This window comes from Micromonas commoda, chromosome 5, assembly GCF_000090985.2.
Source record: "Micromonas commoda chromosome 5, complete sequence".
Classification (NCBI taxonomy): Eukaryota; Viridiplantae; Chlorophyta; class Mamiellophyceae; order Mamiellales; family Mamiellaceae; genus Micromonas; species Micromonas commoda.
The window spans coordinates 198,123-219,772 of NC_013042.1; the positions used below are offsets into that span (position 1 = coordinate 198,123).

Below are 21,650 nucleotides of genomic sequence, written 5' to 3' on the forward strand. Positions count from 1 at the left end.
CTGATCCCGGAACTCGCCCCCAGGTGCAAACGAGAGCGTGTCTGTTCGATTCCCTCGAATAGTCACCAGCCGCGTTTTAGGTCGGGGTCGGGGCGCGACGCGTCTCAGCCCATCGCGCGCTTCCCGCGGTGCCGAGGGCATGTCGAGACGGTTCGCCACGCTCGCGGACCTGATGACCGGCCGCGGGGGCGTGCACGAGGTGTCGGCGCGACGCCTCGTCCCCGTGGCGGTGGCGGATCTGGAGGGAGTCGACAGGCTGTCATCGGAGGCTGTCCTCGAGGCGGGACCTTCGGGCGCCGGGGGCGACGCGCGGGACGCCGCCGCGTCGCCCTCGCGATACTTCGAATCCCACGTCGAGTACGTCCTCCCCGTCGCGTCCGCCGGCGCCCCGCCGCGCTCGCTGCACGTCCTAAGGCTCCTCCCCGCGATCGAGGCTAATCTTCGCGCGGAGCTCCTGCCCAGGGCGCACGCAAACGCAAGGCGCGGCTTCGACGCGATGGAGCGGCTCGTGTTGGGACCCGACGCGGGCGTCACGGTGAGCAACGTGGGCGGGTACCAGAGCGCGCACGACGTGCTCGAGCCGGACACTTGGTCCGACAGCGACGAGGAAGACGGCGAAGAGCAAGATGGCGAAGAGCAAGATGGCGAAGAGCAAGATGGCGAAGAACAAGATGGCGAAGAACAAGATGGCGAAGAACAAGATGGCGACGAGAGGCTTCCCCGGGACGCCGCCGTCGACGACGTCGAGCCCGCGGCTTCGCGGGCGACCATCAAGGGATGGGGCATGCTGAGCGAGGTGGCATGCGCCGCGCACGACCGAGTTCGCGATCGCGCGATGGGCGAGCGCGCGGTGACGCGCGACGACCTGTACGGATGGCTCAACTGCAACGCTCCGGGCGACTTCAACAAGCTCCACGACCACGGCGGCGCCGAGTCGTGGTCCGGGGTGTACTACCTCCAGTGCCCGGCGCCGGTGAGAGGTGTGGGCTCGGACTCGGACGGCGACTCGGAGTGGGACGAGGCGGAGGACGAGGGGGCGTACGGCGCCGGGGCGTTGGGGTTGCGATGCCACGTGTCCCGCCACGTGTCCGATAACGTGTCCGGCAGTGTGTCCGACGATGATGGTGGTGACACGTCGGACGCGTCCGTGCCGTACCTCCGTTTCCAGCCTCGCGTCGGGGACTTGATCGTGTTCCGCGGCGACGTGTTGCACGCGGTGGAATCCAACGGGTGCGCTCGGCGCGGGTTTTGGCGGGGCGACTTGTCGGACAAAGATATGGAGTCGATGCGCATGAGCGTGGCGTTCAACGAGGACAGCGCCGCGGCGGACAGGAAGGCGGCGCTCGCGCTCGCCGCTTGAGCGCGTGGCTCGGGTTCGTCGCGGTCGTGGACCCGCGGCGACGGCGACGGCGACGGCGACGGCTTCTTCCGCAGGCGCCTCATTTTTCCCAGACCTCTCCGGGACCTCTCCGGTGGGAATCTGGCTTTCTACACACAGCTACAGTTTGGCTTTCCTCGAAGCCGCCGACGACGTTTGTGCTTACGATTCGCCACGACGAACGCCCACCTCTCACACGCGCGCGCCGCCATGGACGACCTCTCCCCGCTGCAGCGCGACCGCCTCTGCTACCGCCCGATCCTCCCCGACTGCCTCGCCAAGGAGACGCGCCTGTTTCACTTCGCGTGCGACTACAGGGTCAAGGGCGAGCGCGCGCCGCACGAACTGCTCCCCGGGCCCGTCCTCGGACAGGACGACCGCGTCGCGCGTGGGTCGTATCGCGCGTGCGGCGGCGCCGTCGACGCCGATGCCGCCGACGACGACCTCGCGTCGCGCTCGCACGCCGCCGACATCGAGCGACGGTTCCCGCTCACGTCGCGCGCCCCCGTGTGCCGGCTCGTCGCCGTCGGCGGTGGAACTTCCCCGCCGGGCTCCGACCTCGCCGCGACGTCGCGGAGGGAGCGCGCGAGGTGTCGAAGCGCCGCGCGGCTCGGCCTCGTCTTCTCCGGCGGGCCCGCGCCGGGCGGGAACAACGTCGCGTGGGGGATGCTCGACTGCCTCGAGCGATGGGCCGCGGAGAGTGGCCGCGGCGACGACGCGGAGCCCGCGAACTTTGTCGGTTTCCTCGGAGGACCCGACGGGCTCCTCAGACGACGATGGAAACGCGTGGACGCGGGGGAGATGAAACGACGCAAGAACCAGGGCGGATTCGACCTCCTCGGCAGCGGACGTACCCGCCTGAACACGACGGCTCACTTCGAAGCCGTGCGAGACGCGTGCGTGGAGGCTGATCTCGACGGACTCGTCGTCTGCGGCGGCGACGACAGGTGATGCGTTTATTTTTTGTTTTCGTATGGGCAATTAGAATGACGTCGTGTTTTGTTGACAGCAACACAAACGCCGCGTTCCTCGCCGAGCACCTCGCGGCGGACCCGAACTGCCGCACCGCCGTCGTGGGCGTCCCCAAGACGATCGACGACGACCTCAAGGGTGGCGGCATCGGCGTGTCCTTCGGATTCGACAGCGCGAGCGGGGTGTACGCGGAGACGATCGGTAACCTGTGCTCGGACGCCCGATCGGCGGGAAAGTACTGGCACTTCGTCAGGGTGATGGGCAGAAACGCGTCGCACCTGACGCTCGAGTGCGCGCTTCGGTGCGCGCCAAACGTCGCGCTGATCGGCGAGGAGGTGGCGGCGAACGGGGTCACGCTGGAGGCGGTCGTGGACGACATCGCGACCCTCGTGGAGGCTCGAGCTCGGGAAGGTTTGACACACGGAGTCGTCCTCGTCCCCGAGGGGCTCCTCGCCTTCGTCCCCGACGTCGCCAAGCTCATGGACGAGCTCGCTCGGGTTCACCCGGGCGGCGCGTCGGACACGTCGAACACGATGGCGTCGCTGTCGATGGACGCCGCGAAGACGGCGGCGTCGCTCCCGAACGACATATTCGCCGAGCTGACTCGGACCCGCGATCCCCACGGGAACCCGCGACTCAGCGCCGTCGACACCGAGAAACTCCTGGGCCGAATGGTCAAATCCAGGATCGACGCCGCGGGGGCGACGCGCCGCGAGGAGGCGCGTGTCGCGGCGGAGTTTTCCAGGGACGTCGACGACGGCGCGAGACCCGAGCGGTGGAAAGACGCCGACGCGCTCATCGTCGGCGTGTCGAGGTCGGGCAAGACGCCGTTGTCTTCGTACCTCGCCGCTCGCGGGATGAAGGTTGCTAACCTCCCGCTCGTTCCGAGGGACGGCGAGCTCGTGTGCCCGTCGCGGGTTCACGACGTGGACCCGCGGCGGGTGTTCGCGTTGACCGTCGCGCCCGAGGAGCTCAGCTCCGTGCGGGCAAACAGGCTGAGGTCCATCGGCGCGTACGGGGGCGACGAGGAGTACTCGTCGTTGCGAGCGGTGCGGCGCGAGCTTTCGATGGCCAAGGCGCTGTACGCGAAACACCCGGGGTGGACCGTCATCGACGTGACGCACAGGGCGATCGAGGAGATCGCCGCGGACGTCGTGTCGACGATGAAAGCGTCGGGGGTGCTCCCCGACGCTTACAACCGAGACGAGCGAGAGACGGCGGTGGATGCCAAATTCTCACCCGTGTACCATTTTTGCGGATACGAGGGCAGGAGCGGGCTTCCGACCGACTTCGACGCCACGTACGCGTACGCGCTCGGGTACGCCGCCGCGACGCTCGCGGCGGGGGGCGCGAACGGCGTCATCGCCACAGTGACCAACCCGGAAGCGTCCAGTCCGCGAGACTGGCGCGTGGCGGGCGTCCCGATGTGCCGGCTCATGCGAAGAGAATCGCGGGAGGGTCGCGAGCGTCTGGTGATTAAGAAGACGCCGGTGGACCTCAACGGCGGCGCGTTCGCCGCGTTCGTGTCGCGCAGGGACGGGTGGAGGATGGTGGACAGGTACGCGTGCCCCGGGCCGGTCCAGTTCTCGAGAGACGCGTTCGAAGGGTCGCCGCGAGAGGGCGCCGCGTGGGTCGAGAGGTTGCCCGTCTCCCTGCGACTCGACGCGTTCGGCGGGTTACGTTCGGGTGGGGACGCGGGGGAGGACGGCGGTGGACGCGGGGTGTGGGCGGCGTGATTCGCGGCGTCGATACGACGGAAACGACGCCGCGTTTGATACAACCGGTGATACAAACGTACGCACGAAAACAACACGACTGCTTCAGACTAATCTTATCCGGGTATCGTCGTCAGACGAGCTTATCCGACGAAACCCCCCTTCCCAGCAGCGACGTCCGCTCCGCGTCTCCCCCGCCCGCCCCTACCTCGTCCCTCCTCGGGCTCCTCCCGTCCGCCAGCTCCTGCATCTCCCGCCTCACCGCTTCGACGTCCCGCGGCATCGTCAACCCGCACAGCAGACACAGCGCCCCGCACGGAGCCCAAAACCCAAACCCGAGCTTAAACGCCAACGTCCGCCCCACGTGCGCCACGAGCGCCGACGACATGACGGGCCCGAACCCTTTCCCTAGGTCGTCCGTCAGGTTGAACCACGCGAACGCCGTGCCTCGTTCGTAAGGCGCGTTGACGTTGACGATGACGGTCCGAACGTTGACCCCGGTCATCGTCGCGAGCCAACCGGCGAAGAACATGACGGCGATCTTCTCACCCATAGCCTCCGCGGAGGTGCCGTAGTCGTCCGCCTCGACAATGTAGAGCCACGGGAATATCCCGGCGATCGCGGCGGCTCCCATGTACGCCGTCATGTACCACGGCTTCGCGTTGTAGAGCTTCTGGCCCAAGACGCCTCCGGTGATCGTGCCGAACATGCCGCCAAATCCGAAGAACATCATTATCGTCGTCGCGTGCTCCACGCCGAGGCCCTTGTCCACGGCGAGGTAATCGTTCATGAACACGCCGATGATGCTCCACGGCACGCACCCGGGTATGCCCTGCAGAAAGCCGAGGACGTTGGTCGGTCGGCGAAACACGGCGGCTGATTTTTTCAGCCACTCGCGGAGCAGCGGCGCCCATCGGTGCGAGGCCAGCGACGCGGTCTTCGCCGACGCCGCCGCGGCGGCGGCCGCCGCGGACGCGCCGAGCCCGCCGTCGCCGCCGTCCGCGACGCCCCTGCGCGGCTCGACCGCGAAGTTTTGGACGACGGCGGCGACGATCAGGCCGAACGTCCCAACCACCGCGAATGGGACGCGCCACCCGAAGCTCGGCCCCAGGTACCCCGCGACGCCCTGCCCGAACATCCCGCCGAAGTTCATCGCCATGCCGACGATCATGGACGCGTACGACCGCGAGTTCGCGGGGAACAGGTCGCCGACCATGCTGTACACGATGGGCAGCGCCCCGCCCACGGCGACGCCGGTGAGGGTGCGGATGGCGAAGAGCTCCCAGTAGCTCGACACGAACAGCGCGAGGACGCAGGGCCCTTGCCCTAAGATCATGGTCCACACCAGGATGCGCTTGCGCTGGATGACGTCGGTGAGTACGCCGATGACGAGCGCCGCGGGTAACCCGAGGAGGAAGAACGCCACGGAAATGTGCCCGCCGAGGCGCACGTCCCTCTCCGTGTCATCGAATCCAAAATCGTGGGCGATTGCCGAGAGGTTGGGCGCCATGAGGTTCTGGTCCATCATGATGACGAACACCCCGGCGCAGAGCATGGCGAACGCGCGCCAGTCGTGGCACTCCATGACGCCCCCGGGAAGTCGAAGCCTGAACCCTCGATCCACGACCGTCAGCCTCCTGCCGCGGTGCGCTCTCATATGGCGAAATCTCGGTTACCCCGCGGCCTGTTCAAAAAACTCGCCCCAAAGTTGACATGACTCGATGACGAGGCGTGCTACTGGCTACGCGGCTATGCAGCGGTCTACTTGGGCAGATCCCCGGTGTACAGCGGCTCCCCTTCCCCCTCGATGTTCTCCCAGTCCACAACCTCGCACAGCGCCAGGTGATGGTCCCCAGCCGTCTCCAGGCTCACGATCTCGAGCAGCACCGCGGACTTGGCATCCTCGATGGTGGGCACCCCCCATCGCTCCACGATGTTCAGCCCGTGCGTCTCCCTGAGCGCCTCCAGCTTGTCCACGTCGTGCGCGCTGCTCTTCCCCAGCAGCGGCACCAGTTCCGCGTGATGGCTCCTCAGCCCCTGCAGCACCCCTCTGCCCGTCGCCAGCATGTTCCGAGCGGTCGCGGTGTGCGTGTAGAGCGCCACCGCGAGCCTGCGCGTCGGCTTGATCGTCACCGGCGTGCAGTAGGTGGTGATGTTCATGCTCGGCCGGTCGGCGCTGTCGCCCTTCGTCGGGCCGGCGTCCGGGACCGTCGCGAGGCTGTACACCGGGACGGAGAGGGAGGACCACGGCGGAGGGTTCGGGTCGGGCTCCGCGGCGGCGGCTTGGGCGAGGACCGTGGTGGGCGAACGGGATCGAACCGGATGACGACGAGTTTTGGATGCGGTCGACCTTCGCGTCGGGGAGGGGTAAACTCGGACGGGCCGGGACGCGCGGTGGATCCTCGCGGTTGCCGGTGTGACGACGTGCGTGTTCGTCACGGTGGGCGACGACAGCATCCTTCACGACAACCCCTGGGGGGCGGTGTGCGCGAGGAAGTGGGAGAAGGGCAGCAGCTCTTTCAACTATCTGATATTTTGAGACGACGTGCTATTTTTACATCAAACCACCCATCGCACACACACCCATAGCCTCCGCGACCTCCCCTTAGGCTGCAGCTGATAATGATGCAGTCGCTACATTAGTCGTCGTCAGTAGGCTATGAACACTCCCCCCCGCGACGTGATGGACCCGCTCAGAGGGCCGGATACCTGGTCGCCTGCTCCTTCACCTTCTTGTCGTAGTCAGCCCTGTTGTTCTTGAAGAGCAAGTACGCCTCGCTCTGCGAGGGCGAGGCAGGGTTTGGGGAGTCTAGCATGTCCTGGATGCCCAGCAGGATCTGCTTCACCGTGATCGACGGCCTCCATCCCTCGTCCTCGTGCAGGATGCTGAGGCAGACGGTGCCCGAGGGGTATACACCGCTGGGGTGGAAGAACCCCTGGGGGAACTTGCACTTGGGCGGCTTGAACGGGTAGTCCTCGCTGAACTCCATGGTGAGCGGGTAGTGACCGCTGAACCAGAGCGTGTCTTTTTTTCCTGGAATCGAGCACTCCCACCGCAGGAGGTTCACCGCGCCGTCCACGGTCTCGGGCCTGGCGACGAAGCCGTGGAGGGGGTCCTTGCGCCACACCTTGAGCTCCTCCGCGAGGCGCCCGAGCGCGCGGGGGTCACTGAGGGGCACTTGGACGTCGTTGCTAGCCATATACACGTCACATCCGTTGGCTTGCAGGTCACTTATGGCAGCAGGCACGTTTGTCAGCTGATTGTAGCTGAGGTCCAACCTCACCAGCGACGTGAGCTGTCCAATCTCCGCCGGCACGCTGGTCAGCTGGTTGCCCTCGAGGTTCAACTCCCTCAGCGACGTGAGCTGCCAGATCTCCGCCGGTAGGCTCGTCAGCTGATTGCCATCGAGGCGCAACTTCTCCAGCGACGTGAGCTGCCCGATCTCCGCGGGCACGCTCGTCAGCTGATTGCGGTTGAGGTACAAATTCCTCAGCGAGGTGAGCTGCCCAATCTCCGCCGGCAAGCTCTTCAGCTGATTGACGCTGAGGAGCAACTCCTCCAGCGACGTGAGCTGCCCGATCTCCTCCGGCACGCTCGTCAGCTTATTGTCCCAGAGGGCCAACACCCTCAGCGACGTGAGCTGCCCGATCTCCGCCGGCAGGCTCGTCAGCTGATTGTTCATGAGGTACAACATCTTCAGCGACGTGAGCTGCCCGATCTCCGCCGGCACGCTCGTCAGCTGATTGTAGGTGAGGTACAAATTGCTCACCCTATCGCACGTGAACGTCACGACGTCCCATTTCTCGGGATCCTCACCACGCCACTTGCGTTGCAACCCAGGCTCCAGTTCACGCCACGAGCGGAGAACTTCGACGTCGTCGTTGTCCACAGGCTGTGGATTCGGCGCTGGAGCTGGTGTCAGCGCCGGTGCAGGCGTTGGCTTCGGCTTCGGCTCTGGCTTCGGCGCAGGTGCTGGCGCAGGTGCAGGCGCCGGAACGCCACCAGAGTTCTGCGAATTCAGCACACCCACCGAGAGGGTCATCGCTCTCATCTGATTTGCCAGCCGTGCGTCAATCTCCGCGAACTGGTCAGCCACGGAGGAGCTCGACATCATCTTTGTGAGATACCCGCTCCTCGTGAACTGCTTCTGCAGCAGCGCGTGCGCGTCCTCGACCACCTTCTTGAGCTTCTCGAGCGTCTCGCGATGGGCCATGGTGCCCGCCAACTCTTGCTTGTCGATCGTGAGCAAGATGGGCTCGATGGCCTCGAGGCTGTCCACCAGAAGCGCCGATTTCCTCTTATTCTGCTTCACGCGTTTCTTCGCATCAGAACAGTCCTTGATGACGCCGAGGATGGCGGCGATGGGGTATAAGACATCGGCCATCCCGACGATGCGCCCGCGTGCCTGGCGGGACCCAAATTTGTCGGGATTTCAGACACGCGCGCCCTACCGCCGGGGTTCGGCGAGCGGGACTGGCACCGGCGGACCCGGGGACGTCACGTGATGCTCAGAAACGGTTGTGAGGACCGAGACAGCACGCGGATACGCGCGCGGGGTGGCGCGACCCGGGTCTACCTGGAGGCTTTCGCGTGTTTGAGAGCTTGTGAACACTCGCTCGATATCAGAAACCAGATACCGCGCCACCGACGAGAGAGCGAGTTGAATTCCAAGCACCGGGACGTCCCCCGCCCGTCACTCGCGCCCGCCACTCGCGGAGACTCGCCGCGTGCGTCTCGACATCCGAGCCGACCCCGAATCCGATTGATTCATCGCCTAACCACCCCACGCCGTTCCACTTCCCGCGCGCGCCATGGGATCGGACTCTAGGTACGCCACCAAAATCCAGGCTGACTCGGCCGATAAGGAGTACGTCGATCCGTGCTCCACCACCGGGTGCATGAAGGGCCGCGGCGCGTGGGGTTGCGTGTTTTTCCCCGTCGTGCTGCTCTGGCAGTCCGTTAACATCTATTTCATCCCGTGCGTCGGCATCTACCTCAATCGCCTGGCGACGGTGGGCGAGAAAGGCCTCTGCTGCCTCTGCGTCTTGTTCGGTTGTTGGCGATTCAAGGACACCGAGTTCGTCGGCGACGCCGCGCTGGGCGACCCGGTGAAGTACAGGGACGTCGAGTGGGTCCGCGCCAGGGAAATATGTAAGGGATTGGAGCCCGGGAAGAACCCCAAGCTGTTCGCGGGCAAGATTGAGCCCGCGGACCTGCGCCAGGGCCACCTCGGGGACTGTTGGCTCCTCGCCGCGCTCGCCACCCTCGCCGAGCATCCGGTCGCGATCCGCAAGTGCTTCCTCAACAGGGAGTACAGCTCCCGCGGCAAGTACCGCGTGCGCCTGTACGACGGCCTGAAGCGCCAGTGGGTGATCATCGTCATCGACGACTACATCCCGGTCAAGAAGGGCACCAAGGACCCCATCTTCGTCAAGCCCAACGGCGAGGAGCTGTGGGCCATGCTCCTGGAAAAGGCGTTTGCCAAATTCTACGGCAGCTACGCGAAGCTCAGCGGCGGCCAAGAGATCGGCGCGCTGTTCCAGATCACCGGCGACAACTGCTTCTCGTTCCGGTCCGTGCCCGAGACGAAGAAGGACGACGGGTACTGGAAACACCACTGGGTCCGCCACGATCCGAAGTTCATGTTCGAGGAGCGCGACTGGGTCTCCTTCGAGCGCTCCGACGAGGAGATCAAGGACGACCGTTTCTTCCGAATCATGCTCCAGTACAACCACAAGCACAGCGTCATGACCGCCGCGTTCATGTACAACTACGCCAAGTCCGACCCAGAGCTGCAGGCGGCGTGCGAAGACCGCGCGGACCGCTGGGGGCTCGTCCCTAGCCACGCGTACTCGGTCCTCGAGGTGAGGAGGGCGGGCACCAGCCTCGGCATGGGCGGCGTCCGGCTCGTCAAGCTCCGCAACCCCTGGGGATCGTACGAGTGGAAAGGGAAGTGGTCCGACGGGTCCAAGGAGTGGACAGAGAACCCGGAGATCGCCAAGGAGGTTGGGTACGTCGACGACAGCAGCGACGGCGCGTTCTGGATGAGCTTCGACGACTTCCAGGATTTCTTCAGGGAGGTGCAGGTCTGCGATAGGACCACCGTCGAGGACCTGCGGCTGGACGTCGTCGAGGACTCCGCGATCTGCGGGCCCACGATCGGGTGCGTGGGCGGGTGCATCGGCTTCTGGTGCTGCTGCATGGGAGCCCGGACCATATACTGCGGAAACGTGACCAAGGCGGAGACTGAGAAGGCGGCGGGGTGCTGCACCACCGTGTGACGAAACCCTGTGTGGTCCTTGAAGGGAACCGGGGCGGACCACGGCAGACGCGAGGTGACGCTGTAATGATAGATGACAGGCAGCTACATAGTCTCACTAACTAATCGCCACAAGCAAAGCCAAGCCGGCGAAGGCAACGAAGCGCATCAGCTCCCGCAATCGTGTCTCGTCAACTTTGCTTTTATCCTTGCCGCACCACCAGTCGAAGCGATGGAGCACCTGGAACTGAAAACGGCGAATCGGTGCGTAAAAGTGACCGAGTTCCACGCCCAGGTTTTTGTACCACACGGAACCTATAATCCCAGCGAGCAAACGGCGGGTGCCGCGGAAGTGTGAGACGTTGTCTTCGAAGAAAATGTTGAAGACGTCAAAAACTGCGTCGCACAGGAGGATACCAAAGCAGATCACCGCGCACCTAACCGGCGTCTCGGTGCACGCCGTCGAATTGCCACACATCCACGCCGCGGACGCTAGACAGGTGATTGCCATGGACTCGATCGCATTCGGGAAGCTAAGATAGGCGTGCTCAGGGTACATGGGAATCAGCATTGAGTCGCCCTCTGCCCATCCATAAAATCGATTGTTCCGGGGGTATCCTCTATCCCACCAAGGGTGCACGCATTTGCTTTCTATCCCAAGGAGCGGCTTTTTCGTGACCCGTTTCACTCGAAGGCAGTAATCTATATCTTCTCCGCCTCCGGTCTTTGGAAAACGCAAGTCAAAACGGACTTCAATTCGCTTGGTGCACAGCTGCGCCGTTACCCCCCATGGAACTTCATCATTCTTTCTTGAGCGAACGTGCTTGCTCCAAAAGTACAGCAACCAAACCAGTTCGATCCCAGCGCAATAGACATTCGCCGGTGGTGGCATCTGTGTAGGCCCGATGAACCCGGACACGTAGTCACCCTGAGCCCTGATGGCGTCGACGTATGTATGCAATATCAAATTGTCTGGGTGCACGTCATCGTCTAAGAACAGCACCCACTCGGCGGCGGACTCATCTAGAGCGCGGTTGCGCGACGCTGAAGCGCCCAAGTTGCCGTCGTTCACACGCACGCGCACACGGTGTCCATACTTCTCCTCCAGAAGCCGTCTCGCGTCAATCCTGGCAGGATCATCAATGATAATCACCACCTGCGTGGAGCACCCACTAGGTACGTCAAGCTCGCAAATGCGCTGCAGAATGTCCAAATCAGCGCGGAAAGAAGGTACGAGTACATCGAGCGTGACTGTCTCCTTCAAGAAAGGCTTCGCGGTTCTTACGGATGCCACGGCATTGGTCAGGATGTCATCCTTCCACTGTATCGTATGCTTCACATACCTCGATTCGTTAAGCTCGTCTCCGCCGATACCGTTGCGCACGCGCGCGTCGCAGAAACGCGCCGAGTTGAACCTTCTGTACACCTCGAAGATCCACGGGTCCGCGCCTTGGTTTATGAACGCACTGGGCGCCCATCCGCCAAATATCTCCACGTGTGACCGACCTACGATTGGGAACGTCGGAAAGCCCGGGAAAGAGACGTCGTCTAGCGCCACGCACCCAAATCCAGGTTGCCCTGTGCTCCTCTCAATTTCTTTGAAGTTTTGCGAAACGGTGTCGAACCATCCAAGCTGCAGCGACACGTCGTCCCCGAGAAGCACGAAAAAGTCCATGCCATCAGCGAAGGCCAGCATGCACAGCTCGTTCACGATCCCGATTATGTTGGACGGATTTGTCGATGCGAATATTCGCCGCGTCACGCCGTGGGGGTGCGTGGCCTGCTCCAACTCTTCCTGATCGATCGGCAGCAGCACAGTATCGTCGTCGTCGATGCCGAGGTAAATGCGTGACCCATCCGGAAGCGAATCAGCAACTGCGCGGATCTTCGTGAGTATTGCCGTCTTCGTGGCCCGTGTTGAACCCTCCTTGGACGTCACAGGGAGCAGCGCAGCTAACGCCATAGTTGTCGACATAAACCAAGGCGCGAACACGACACACGCTTGCTGCCGAGTTTCAGACACACTCACGCGATTGCAGGATATCGCAGAGTGGGACTGGCACCGGATGGCGCGGGGATGCCACTTGACGGTCAGTGATAGTCACAACGACCGAACTAACACGCGGATACGCGCGCGGGGTGGCTAGGGCGCCCGGGTCTGACCAACGGCTTTCGCGCGCCGAGAGGATGTTGACATTGGACGGACCGGCGATTTTCTGGACAGGATGATCGCTTATTTTCGAGCACTGCACCCCGTTTTCAACACACGCGCTCGCCGCGCACAGTCTCTGAGTGAAGGGATCGGCATCATGGAGCGAAACCAGGTCGTCGCACGTTACACAGAGCGCTACCACTTCTATGTGTACCAGTATTCCGTCACGCGCAGCACGCGCCGAGACCCAGCCTGGGCGTCGACATCGGCGCCGCGTCCGTCCACTTATCCGCCCTCGCGTCGTAAACCTCGACAGTCCGCACGCCCTCCTTCCCGTCGAACCCGCCCATCGCCCACACCTGGTCACCCTTGGCGCACATCGCCAGCAACTGCCGCGGCTTGCGCAGATTGGCCAGCGGCCGCCACCGGTTTATCCGCGGGTCCATCGCCTCCACCGCGCCGAGGTACTTGCGCCCGTCGTACCCGCCCGCCGCGACGAGCATGTGCCGGTGCTCAATCGCCGCCAAGCCCAGGTCCCTGCGCGGTGCACCCAGCGGCGCCACCCCCCACCACTGATCCGCGTTTGGATCGTACGCCTCGCACGTGCTGAGGTAGTGCGGCGCGGTGAACCCTCCGACGGCGTAGAGCGTCCCGAGGCAACCGACCAGACCGAGGGTGCTCCTCCCGGACGATAGCGACCTGCACCGCTCCCACCGACCTAACGCGGAGACGCTCCCGGGCTTAGCCTCCGGCGGACCCGGTCGGTACACCTCCACGAGGTCGAGGTACTCCTGCCCGTCGTACCCTCCCGCGGCGAACACGTGGTCACCCACGGTCGCCGCGCCGAGCCAGATCCTCGGCCGCGACATCGACGCGATCTCGCGCCACTCGCCGGCTCGGTAGTCGAAAGCCTCGCACGACGCGAGCGCGCCTTTCCCGTCGCTGCCCCCGAGCGCCAACAGGCCGGCGCCCGACGACCTACCCGCGTGCGCCACGGCGAGGTACCCGCGCTCCGTTCGCATCTCGGGTAAAAGGCGCCATCCGCCGGACTCGACCTCGTACACCTCCGCGGATCGAAGCGGCGAGCTGGCGCGTTGCAACCCGCCGACGGCAAAGACGAGCTGCGGGCCGGGCACAGCTGTGCCCGTGTCGGGCTCGCGCTGCGTCGGCGCGGCGTTGGCGCGGGGGGTCATCGTCGACGGCATCCCCGGCATCGTCATCGTCGTGGGCATGCCGGGCACGCCGGGCATGCCGGGCACGCCGTGGCTGGTTCCCGGCATCGCGGGCATCCCGTGGCTGGACCCCGGCATGCCCATCATTCCGGTCGTGCCGAGCCCCAGCGCCGCCGCCTGCGCCGCCTGCGACGCTTGCATCTGAATCAGCGCCGCCGCCTGCGTCTCCGCCGCGGCCCTCTGCGACATCTCGCGAATCTCGCGCTCCACCTGCGCTCGCTCTTCCTTGTCCCTCTCCTGCGCGTTCTTGAGCTCGGTCCATCGCCGCTCGAGCTCGGTCTCTATGGCGACGCGGTGGGTCTCGAAGTCCGCCTTCTCCGCCTGCAGCGTTTGGTAGGCGTCGTCCAGCTGATTCTGCGCGCGAGCGATGGAGCTGAGGGAGACGTCGCGCTCGGCAGCCACCTCGGCGCGGACCTGCGCGACGGCGCGTCCGATGTCCTCGACGAAGGCGTTGACGACGCGGTCGACGTGCTCCATGGCGGCGACGAGTCTGGCGCCGCCCGCGGACTGGCTCGGCTGGCCGTACATCTCATCGTCCTGCGGCGGCGCCCGCTGCAGGGGCCGCGCCTCGCGCGCGGAGGTGGGCGCGGGCGCACCCTGCTGCGTCGGCGGTGGCTCCATTTTTCAAACTCGACGCTGCTTTCCTTCACACGGCGTGCTTGCTCGTGCGCTTGATCGCGCGCCGCTCCCTCGCGCGCAGGCGGTCGTGATGCCCCGCCCAGACGAGGAATAGGCCGAAGATGGCGAAAGCGCAGACGAAGCGCCACAGGGGAATGCCTCCGTATGGGAACACGCGCTCCCACAGCGTCAGCTCGCGCTCGCGCATCCTCGAGTGGCCCGAGGAACCGCTCACTGAGACACCAGCTGTGACAGCCTCGGCACCTGTGCGCCGCTCATTCCCTCCCGCGGCGAGCCACGCGCCGATGGTCGACGGGTCGGTGGTGGTGGACGAGCTCCCCGGGGCTTCGCCCCCGCCGGGCGCCGCGCAGATCGCCGTGTTCATCACGTTCTCCGTCATCTTGACCCTGTGGACGCGCGCGGAGCTGGCGCACCGCGCGATCGCGGCGGAGCGCGCCGCGAGCGAGCGCGGGGCGTCGCAATCTCCCTCGTCGTCCGATGACAAAAAGGCGGGCGGCGACGGGGCGGATGCGATGCCGGGGAGCGACAGCGCGCTCTCGCTCGGGGACGTGGAGCTCGGTCCCGTCGATAAGAAGGACGAGGACGCGACGGCGGGGGATGGGGATGCGGAGTCCGGCGCCAAGGCGGCGCGGGCGTCGCGGGGCGGCGACACCGCCCCGGTCAAGCCGATCGTGCGAGTGGACGAGCAGCTGGCGAAGCTCGCGCCGGTGCGATGCCTCCTCGGCGACAGGCGCGCGCTCATCGCGTCACGCGACACCCTCCGCGCGTGGACCGAGCTCGGGTGCGTGCTCGCGCTCTTCTGGATCGCCGATCGAAGCGGCGCGGTGCCGGACGCGGAGAAGCACTACGACAGGGATCTCTTCTGGGCCATCTTCGGGGCGCTGGGAGCGTACGGATGGTTCACCACGGCGAAGGAGTGCCGGTCCAACGCGCCTTTGAACCGCGAGCAGACGGAGGAGTGGAAGGGGTGGATGCAGGTGCTGTTCCTGCTGTACCACTACTTCAAGGCGTCGGAGATTTACAACGCGATACGGGTGTTCATCGCGGCGTACGTGTGGATGACGGGATTTGGCAATTTCTCGTACTATTACGTGCGGAAGGATTTCTCCTTTCACAGGTTCGCGCAGATGATGTGGAGGCTCAACTTCTTCGTGTTCTTCGTGTGCCTCGCGATGAGGAACGACTACGTGCTCTACTACATATGCCCGATGCACACCCTGTTCACGTGGGCGGTGTACTTTGCGCTCTACGTCGGCCGCGAGCACAACACGAGCACAAACGTTGTCCTCGGAAAATTCGCCGTGTGCTTCGCCGCGTGTTACGTTTTGTGGGAGATACCCGGGGTGTTCACAGCTGTGTTCGGGCCGTTCCAGGGCTTGTTCGAGTACGTGGACCCGAAGAAGCCTGACGTGGACCCGATGCACGAGTGGTTCTTCAGGAGCGGGCTGGATAGGTACGTGTGGATTCACGGGATGGCGTGCGCGTTTTTTCACCCTCGGTTTGAATCCGCGATGAAAAAGGTCGACGAGATGGACCAACGGCGGCGGGTCACGGCGCAGTGCGCGATCGGCGCGGCGACGCTCGGGGCGATGTACTGGTGGTACAGCTCGGTGTACGTGCTGCCCAAGCTGGAGTACAACGCGCTGCACCCGTACACGAGCTGGATACCGATCACGGGGTTCATCATCCTCCGGAACTTGACTCGGGGTTTGCGATCGTGGCACGTGTCGCTGTTCTGCTGGTGCGGCAAGATCACGCTGGAGACGTACATCTCGCAGTTTCACATCTGGCTGTCCACGTCGAACGTTCCCAACGCGCAGCCGTCCGCGTTGATGGCCCTGGTTCCCGGCCATCCCATGCTCAACTTTGCGCTGTGCACCGCGCTCTACGTGGGCGTGAGCAAGCGGGTATTCGCGGTGACGAATGATTTGAAAATCGCGTGCGTCCCCGACGACGCGAGGCAAATCGGTTTGAACGCGGCGTTCGCGGCGGCGTGGGGCGTCGGGGCGTGGGCGCTCGGGGCGGTGCTCTCCAGCGCGTTCTGATGGACGGGACGGGACGGACGGACGCCATCTCATTTATTAAGTGTTACGAAGGTAACATTACCCACGACGAGAAGTATGATACAGCGGCGCCACGATAGCCTTGGAAAACCAAATTCCTTCATCGGACTTTATCCGTTTGTCCGCCCGTCCTCGTCGCGCGTCTCGGTCGGCGGCAGGTACGCCTCGATGCCCCGCGCGCCCTTCGCGGCGCCCGCGTAGAACCCCTCGAGCGACGCCACCCTCGGGAGATCGTTCGCGATGGACCACGCCGCGAGCGTCGTCTCCCACCGCCGAGCGTCCCCCCTCGCGTCCCTCGCGCCCTGCGCGGGAAACACGCACGCGCACGCCACCACCCCGACGACGAGAAGCCCGAGGACGACCGCGGCGAAGACGTCGACGGTGGGAGGATCGTGGATCGGGACGACCCTCGGGGGCGCGGGCGGCGGCGGGTCGGTCTGCGCGGCGACGTCGCTCACCGGGGCGCTCACCGGGTCGACGACTGCGACCGCGAGTCGGTGCGCGTCTTCGTCGGCTTGATGATATGCCGCCGCCGCCGCCGCCGCGCGCGACGACGCCGCGCGCTCCCCCGCGTCGCGCGCCGAGAAGGAGGCGAAGAGCGTGGCGGGGTGCGTCGGGTCTCCCGCGGCCATCGCCGCGGCCGCCTCGGCGATCGCCGCGCCCTCGGACGACCCGCGGGAACTTACCGCGGGCGACCCTGCGGCCGTCGCCGCCGCGGCCGCCTCGAGCGCCGCCTCCTCGGGGATGGAGGCTCGCAGCGCGCGGCGCTTGGCGAGCTGCTCGCGCTGCTTGGCGAGGGTGTCGGGGTCCGGCGTCATGGCCGCGCGCGCGGAGGTTTGGGGCGACGAGCGCCGTGAGAGGACGCGCTCACGCCCGCCGAGGAACAAGGGTCGCGCCCGTCGGTCCTAACGAAGAAGTCTCTCGGACGCGCCGAGGTTTCTGACGATACCAAACGCGCGAGCAACAGCTGTGCTCTTCACGGCTGCTTGGTTCCCCCGACTTGCCGCCCCGCGGTCAGGTCACACGCGCCCGCGGCGCGCCGCATGACCGCCATCCCCGTCTCGCGCCTGCGCCCGCCGAACGTCTCGATCCTCTTCGGCGTCGCCGCGCCACCCGCCGAGGACGACGCGCGCGCGATCGACCGCCGCGCCCGCGCGTCCCCGCCCTGCCTCCTCGTCGAGCTCGCGCTCCGACCTTCTTCGTCCGCCGCGGGAGAGACCGCGGTCGAGGGCGGCGGCGGGAGGGTGACCCTCGCGCAGCGCGCGTGCGCGCCGCGCTGGGAGTTCCTCTTCCGGCTGGACGCGCGCGAGGCGGCGACGAGCCGCGGCGTCGTCACCGTGCTCGATCCGTCCGTCCGTTCCCACCGCGGCGGCTGCGTCCTCGCCAGGGTCGAACTCCCGACGCTCCCCGCGGTTCGAGGGGGCGGCGGGTCAGGAGGAGGAGGGCTTCCCGCGACGCGAGTCGACCCGCCGGTGGCGCCCTCGACCGTCGCGTGCCCCGTCGCGTCCCCATCTCCTTCGCGGCTTCACCTCCTTCCTTCCCCCGCCGCCCCGCTCTGGGTCGATCGAGCCGAGGCGCTCGTGCGCGACCCCCCGCGCGCGCTCGCCCTCTCGCGCGTCGTCCAGCTGCTCCTCCTCCTCGACGTGTGCGTCGTGGCGCTCTTCGTGCTCTTCGCCGGGAGGTCGAGGCGGCGCCGGCGGTCGAGGGTGGAGATGGAGGACGATCTCGCCGACGACGTGGACGCGGCGCCGGAGACGCGCGCGAGGTCTCGCGCGGCGAGTCCGACGGCGATGGCGACCTCCCACCCCTCCCCTTCCTCCCTTTCCCTCTCCTCCTTTTCCTCCTCTTCGGAGAGGGGAACGACCGCCCTGCGCCGCGCGGAGGAGGAGGTCTTTCCCGACGACGATCCCCCGTCGCCCTCTTTCCTACCGACCGCCACCCCGCCGCGGTGGACCATCGTCGCCGACGTCGACGCCCCGTGCGACCCACACGAACGACGCGACTGGTCCATCTCCGCGGTCGTCCGTACGGATTTAACGCACGGGGGAGTTCAAGAAACGGACCTGGTGACGGCGTTTCTCGCGGCGCCGCCTCGCCCGTGCGGCCGGGACAGAAACCTCGATCCGAGCCTCGAAGCCGCCGCTTTGGACCGCGACGTGTCTTTCGAAGACGACGAGGACGCCGGGGTGTCGTCGGCGGACGACGACGAGGACGGCCTGCTGTGCCGAGAAGCGCGAGTCGTCGTTCCGGTTCCGGTCCCGGCTGAAAAATCAAGACGCAAGTCGCCGGCGTTCCGCGTGAAGATGTGGGGTCGGTCCATGCCCGGCGCCACCGCGCGGCTGCTCCTGCGCGACCTACGCGCGTGCGCGCAGTTCGCGGGCGCGACGATGCGAACGTTCGCCCCGGGAACTTTCGAGTCGCCCGGGAACCCGAGTCTGCCTCTGTCCGTCGCGCCGGCTGTGGCTGTTCCGGGGACTGCGGCGTCGGCTCCGGCGGGTGTCCCTACGATGGGCTCGGCGGCGGCGGCGGCGGCGCGCGGCGGAGGTCGACGCGGGTGGGCCGCGGCGATGCGCGAGTTCGCGGCGCCGCCCGCGACCGCCGCCGACGCCGACGCGACGGATCTATTCCGCCGTGAAGGGTGGGAGGGCAGCCGGCGGGACAGCAAGGGGAGGCTGGCGAAGAAAAGCGGGGCGAAGCCGGCGGGGCGGTGAAGCGTCGGCGGTGTAGACGAGCGGGCCGCGAGTGCCGAACGAGGCGGGACGAGAGGACGGGACGAGGAGACGAGAGACGAGGCGACGCACGACGTGTACGATAGTCTCGGCGACGCACGACGACGACGCAGACGCGCGAATACGATGCGATGTGATAAAACGTCCGCGACGGTTAGACTCACCGAATCACCCCGCTCGTCCACGAGGGCGTCGCCCTGTGCTGCACGTACTGCACGGCCGGCCTCGAGTCGAACAGCCCGCGGTCCGGCCTGTCGCTCGCCACCCGCATGGCGTGCGCGGCGGTGGCGCGGGTGACCCGATCCGGGTCGGCGGCGACCTCCTCGGACCTCCCCTCCGCCAGCCGCCGCCTCGCCGCCAACTTCTCCGCCGCGGCTTTTTGCCGTTCGAGCCTCTCCGACAAAGCCTTGTCCCTCGCCGTCGCCGCCTCCCTGCGCTTCTTCGCCGTCTCCAACGCGCGCTGCGCGAGCCGGTCGCGCTCAGCCTTGGCCTCGGACGCGGAGACGTCCACGGCTTTGGGTATCAGAGCCTCCGCCGCCGCCTCCGCCGCGGCTCTCGCAGCCTCCGCCGCCTCCCACCTCGCCTGCGCTCGAGCCGCGTTGCGAGCCTCGCGCTCCTCGCGCTCCTTCTTCTTGACGCGCGCAGCCTCGGCTCGCGCGGCGACCGCGACGCGTTCCGCCTCGCGCCGCGCCGCTAACGCCGCCTCCTCCTCCGATCGTTTCTTCTCTCGCCACTCCGCGAGTCTCGCCTTTTCCTCCAGCCTGCGCGCGTTGAAACGTTCCTCGCGTTCCCGCCTGGCGCTAACCTCCCTCGCGCGCAACGTGTCGTCGAGCGCCTCGCGCTTCGTGCGCTCCGCCTCGCGCTGCTCCGCGCGCCACTGCGCCACCGCCGCCTTGCGCGCCTCGTGAAGCTCCTCCCGTTCGGCGTCCCACCTGGCGTGCCGGACAACCTCGGCTCGTTCGATGCCGAAAGGCGCCAACTCCTCCGCGGCGAGAACCACCGCGTTGCCGTAGTTCATGTTGCACCTCGCGAGGCACCGGCGCCAGCGGGAGTGGTCCACGTCGGCCCAGCCGCCGGTGGGTCCGTAGTCGGACATGTATCGCTCGTACTCGGTCACCGCGGGGGGGGGCGCTCGTTTCGAGGGGGATCCGTCGGCGCCAGCTGTGTCGGGTGAGTCACCGCCCGGTGAGTCACCGCCGCGACCCGGGGTGCGTCGCGCGGACGTCGTGGCGACGCCGCGCGCCCACGGGCCGACCGGGTCCCTCGCGGTCGCGGGCCTCGGCTTGGACGATGTGGAGTGCGGGGATTGGAAACTGGGATTGGAAGCGCTCTTCGCCGGCGTCTTGTCGGCTGAAAAAGCATGCGACGTTTTCTCCACGGTCCACGGCTCATCCCTCGGGGCGCCGCGGAGCACCGTCCCGGCGCTGACCGGTCGCTTGGTGCCGTAGATCTTGCGCTGGGCCTTGGCGTTGCGGGCGTCGATGCCCGCGACGAGCGCGCGCGAGGCGCCCGCGCCCCAGGAGGGATCGTCCAATCGCGACGCGAAATCGTCCACATATCGCGCGAGTTCCTTCTCCTCCTCTTGAAGCGCGTCAAACGCGCATCGCTGCGCCTCCTTGAGCGCGACGATGTCTTTCTCCGCGCCGTCCATCAACCGCCCGAGCGTGCGGACGTACTCGTCCCCGCCGCGGATGTTGACCACGTGCACGCCGAGTTCGTTCACGGCTTCTCGAACACGTTTCAGCCGCCCCGCGAGGTCGCCGCTCAGTGCCGCGCACTCGCGCCGCGAGGCTTCCGCGTCCCGTCGGGCGGTGGACTCGAGGTCGGGATCCAGCTTGTCCAGCGCGGGCGCGAGCTCGCGGTGTTCGACGAGCCGCTGGCGGTTGCGAAGGGTGGCGAGATCCGCGAACCACGCCTTCGCCGCGAGGTTGGGCCCGACGATCTTGCCGGGGTTGTTGGGCGGCTTCTTCTTCTTGCCACTCGCGGCGTCAAGGGAAACGTCGGCGGCGGCGGAGGGTGCGCGGGCCGTGCGCGGCCGCGTGGACTTGAGCGCGGCGAGCGCCGCAGAGGTGGACATCGGCTCCCGTCTCGCCGAGCCCTCCCCGAGATCCTCCTCGTCGTTGACCTCGTCGTTGACGTCGTCGTCGTCGAGGAAATCCTCGTCGTCGTCCTCGGCGTCAAGGTCGGCTCGCGCGAGTATCCCGCGGAGCTCGTCGTCGTCGAAGTCCGCGAGGGGTCCGCGCTCGATCGTCTCGAACGCCGGGTCCGGGTCCTCGTCCTCCATCGTCCGCTCCTCGTCGCCGTCCACGGCGCTGAGATCCTCGTCCAGATCATCGTCGTAGCTGGAGCGGTCGGAGGCCGAGTCCGAGGGAGGCGGGGGAACGATCGTGGAGCCGAGCGAGTCGCGGACGCCCGTCTTGGACGACCGGAGCGCCGCGTGCGTGGCGTGGTCGTCGTCTTCCATCCGCGTCGCGTCCGTCGTCGTCATCGCGCCGCGCGTTGTGCCCTCC

The 21,650-nt window shown here is 66.5% G+C and overlaps 12 protein-coding genes across 12 annotated transcripts; 5 read left to right on the forward strand and 7 right to left on the reverse strand.

Moving 5' to 3' along the window:
• Positions 1 to 139: 139 nt before the first annotated feature.
• MICPUN_58356 (predicted protein) lies at positions 140 to 1,360 on the forward strand (the record flags this gene model as incomplete). The annotated part of the gene is made up of 1 exon (XM_002501971.1): positions 140 to 1,360. One exon carries the CDS (start codon positions 140 to 142, stop codon positions 1,358 to 1,360), a length of 1,221 nt encoding a protein of 406 aa, XP_002502017.1.
• Positions 1,361 to 1,984: 624 nt separating this feature from the next.
• On the forward strand, positions 1,985 to 3,939 carry MICPUN_66924 (predicted protein; the record flags this gene model as incomplete). Its single annotated transcript, XM_002501972.1, has 3 exons — positions 1,985 to 2,325; positions 2,388 to 3,073; positions 3,563 to 3,939. Coding segments are annotated over 3 exons (1,404 nt in total), but the record flags the coding sequence as incomplete, so codon positions are not given.
• A 421-nt stretch (positions 3,940 to 4,360) lies between these two features.
• Positions 4,361 to 5,641, reverse strand: MICPUN_75576 (major facilitator superfamily; the record flags this gene model as incomplete). The annotated part of the gene is made up of 1 exon (XM_002502349.1): positions 4,361 to 5,641. A coding segment is annotated over one exon (1,281 nt), but the record flags the coding sequence as incomplete, so codon positions are not given.
• Positions 5,642 to 5,734: 93 nt separating this feature from the next.
• On the reverse strand, positions 5,735 to 6,550 carry MICPUN_108215 (predicted protein). The gene has a single exon (XM_002502350.1). The coding sequence runs from the start codon at positions 6,520 to 6,522 to the stop codon at positions 5,827 to 5,829; it is 696 nt and encodes a 231-aa protein (XP_002502396.1). The 5' UTR covers positions 6,523 to 6,550; the 3' UTR covers positions 5,735 to 5,826.
• A 208-nt stretch (positions 6,551 to 6,758) lies between these two features.
• MICPUN_97341 (predicted protein) lies at positions 6,759 to 7,232 on the reverse strand (the record flags this gene model as incomplete). Its single annotated transcript, XM_002502351.1, has 1 exon — positions 6,759 to 7,232. A coding segment is annotated over one exon (474 nt), but the record flags the coding sequence as incomplete, so codon positions are not given.
• A 1,645-nt stretch (positions 7,233 to 8,877) lies between these two features.
• On the forward strand, positions 8,878 to 10,347 carry MICPUN_100375 (calcium-dependent cytoplasmic cysteine proteinase, papain-like protein; the record flags this gene model as incomplete). The annotated part of the gene is made up of 1 exon (XM_002501973.1): positions 8,878 to 10,347. The coding sequence occupies one exon, from the start codon at positions 8,878 to 8,880 to the stop codon at positions 10,345 to 10,347; it is 1,470 nt and encodes a 489-aa protein (XP_002502019.1).
• Positions 10,348 to 10,414: 67 nt separating this feature from the next.
• MICPUN_50172 (hypothetical protein) lies at positions 10,415 to 12,620 on the reverse strand. The gene has a single exon (XM_002502352.1). It carries the CDS (start codon positions 12,298 to 12,300, stop codon positions 10,444 to 10,446), a length of 1,857 nt encoding a protein of 618 aa, XP_002502398.1. The 5' UTR covers positions 12,301 to 12,620; the 3' UTR covers positions 10,415 to 10,443.
• An 81-nt stretch (positions 12,621 to 12,701) lies between these two features.
• On the reverse strand, positions 12,702 to 13,499 carry MICPUN_82178 (predicted protein; the record flags this gene model as incomplete). The annotated part of the gene is made up of 1 exon (XM_002502353.1): positions 12,702 to 13,499. One exon carries the CDS (start codon positions 13,497 to 13,499, stop codon positions 12,702 to 12,704), a length of 798 nt encoding a protein of 265 aa, XP_002502399.1.
• Positions 13,500 to 14,945: 1,446 nt separating this feature from the next.
• MICPUN_100377 (predicted protein) lies at positions 14,946 to 16,393 on the forward strand (the record flags this gene model as incomplete). Its single annotated transcript, XM_002501974.1, has 2 exons — positions 14,946 to 15,007; positions 15,079 to 16,393. The coding sequence occupies 2 exons, from the start codon at positions 14,946 to 14,948 to the stop codon at positions 16,391 to 16,393; spliced, it is 1,377 nt and encodes a 458-aa protein (XP_002502020.1).
• A 128-nt stretch (positions 16,394 to 16,521) lies between these two features.
• Positions 16,522 to 17,229, reverse strand: MICPUN_58365 (predicted protein; the record flags this gene model as incomplete). The annotated part of the gene is made up of 1 exon (XM_002502354.1): positions 16,522 to 17,229. One exon carries the CDS (start codon positions 17,227 to 17,229, stop codon positions 16,522 to 16,524), a length of 708 nt encoding a protein of 235 aa, XP_002502400.1.
• Positions 17,230 to 17,454: 225 nt separating this feature from the next.
• Positions 17,455 to 19,122, forward strand: MICPUN_58366 (predicted protein; the record flags this gene model as incomplete). Its single annotated transcript, XM_002501975.1, has 1 exon — positions 17,455 to 19,122. One exon carries the CDS (start codon positions 17,455 to 17,457, stop codon positions 19,120 to 19,122), a length of 1,668 nt encoding a protein of 555 aa, XP_002502021.1.
• Positions 19,123 to 19,300: 178 nt separating this feature from the next.
• On the reverse strand, positions 19,301 to 21,628 carry MICPUN_58367 (predicted protein; the record flags this gene model as incomplete). Its single annotated transcript, XM_002502355.1, has 1 exon — positions 19,301 to 21,628. One exon carries the CDS (start codon positions 21,626 to 21,628, stop codon positions 19,301 to 19,303), a length of 2,328 nt encoding a protein of 775 aa, XP_002502401.1.
• Positions 21,629 to 21,650: the final 22 nt, after the last annotated feature.

Excerpts from the sequence above, each read along its gene's own strand:
- MICPUN_108215 (XM_002502350.1), bottom strand. The coding sequence starts at position 6,522 with ATGCTGTCGTCGCCCACCGTGACGAACACGCACGTCGTCACACCGGCA.
- MICPUN_50172 (XM_002502352.1), bottom strand. The coding sequence starts at position 12,300 with ATGTCGACAACTATGGCGTTAGCTGCGCTGCTCCCTGTGACGTCCAAG.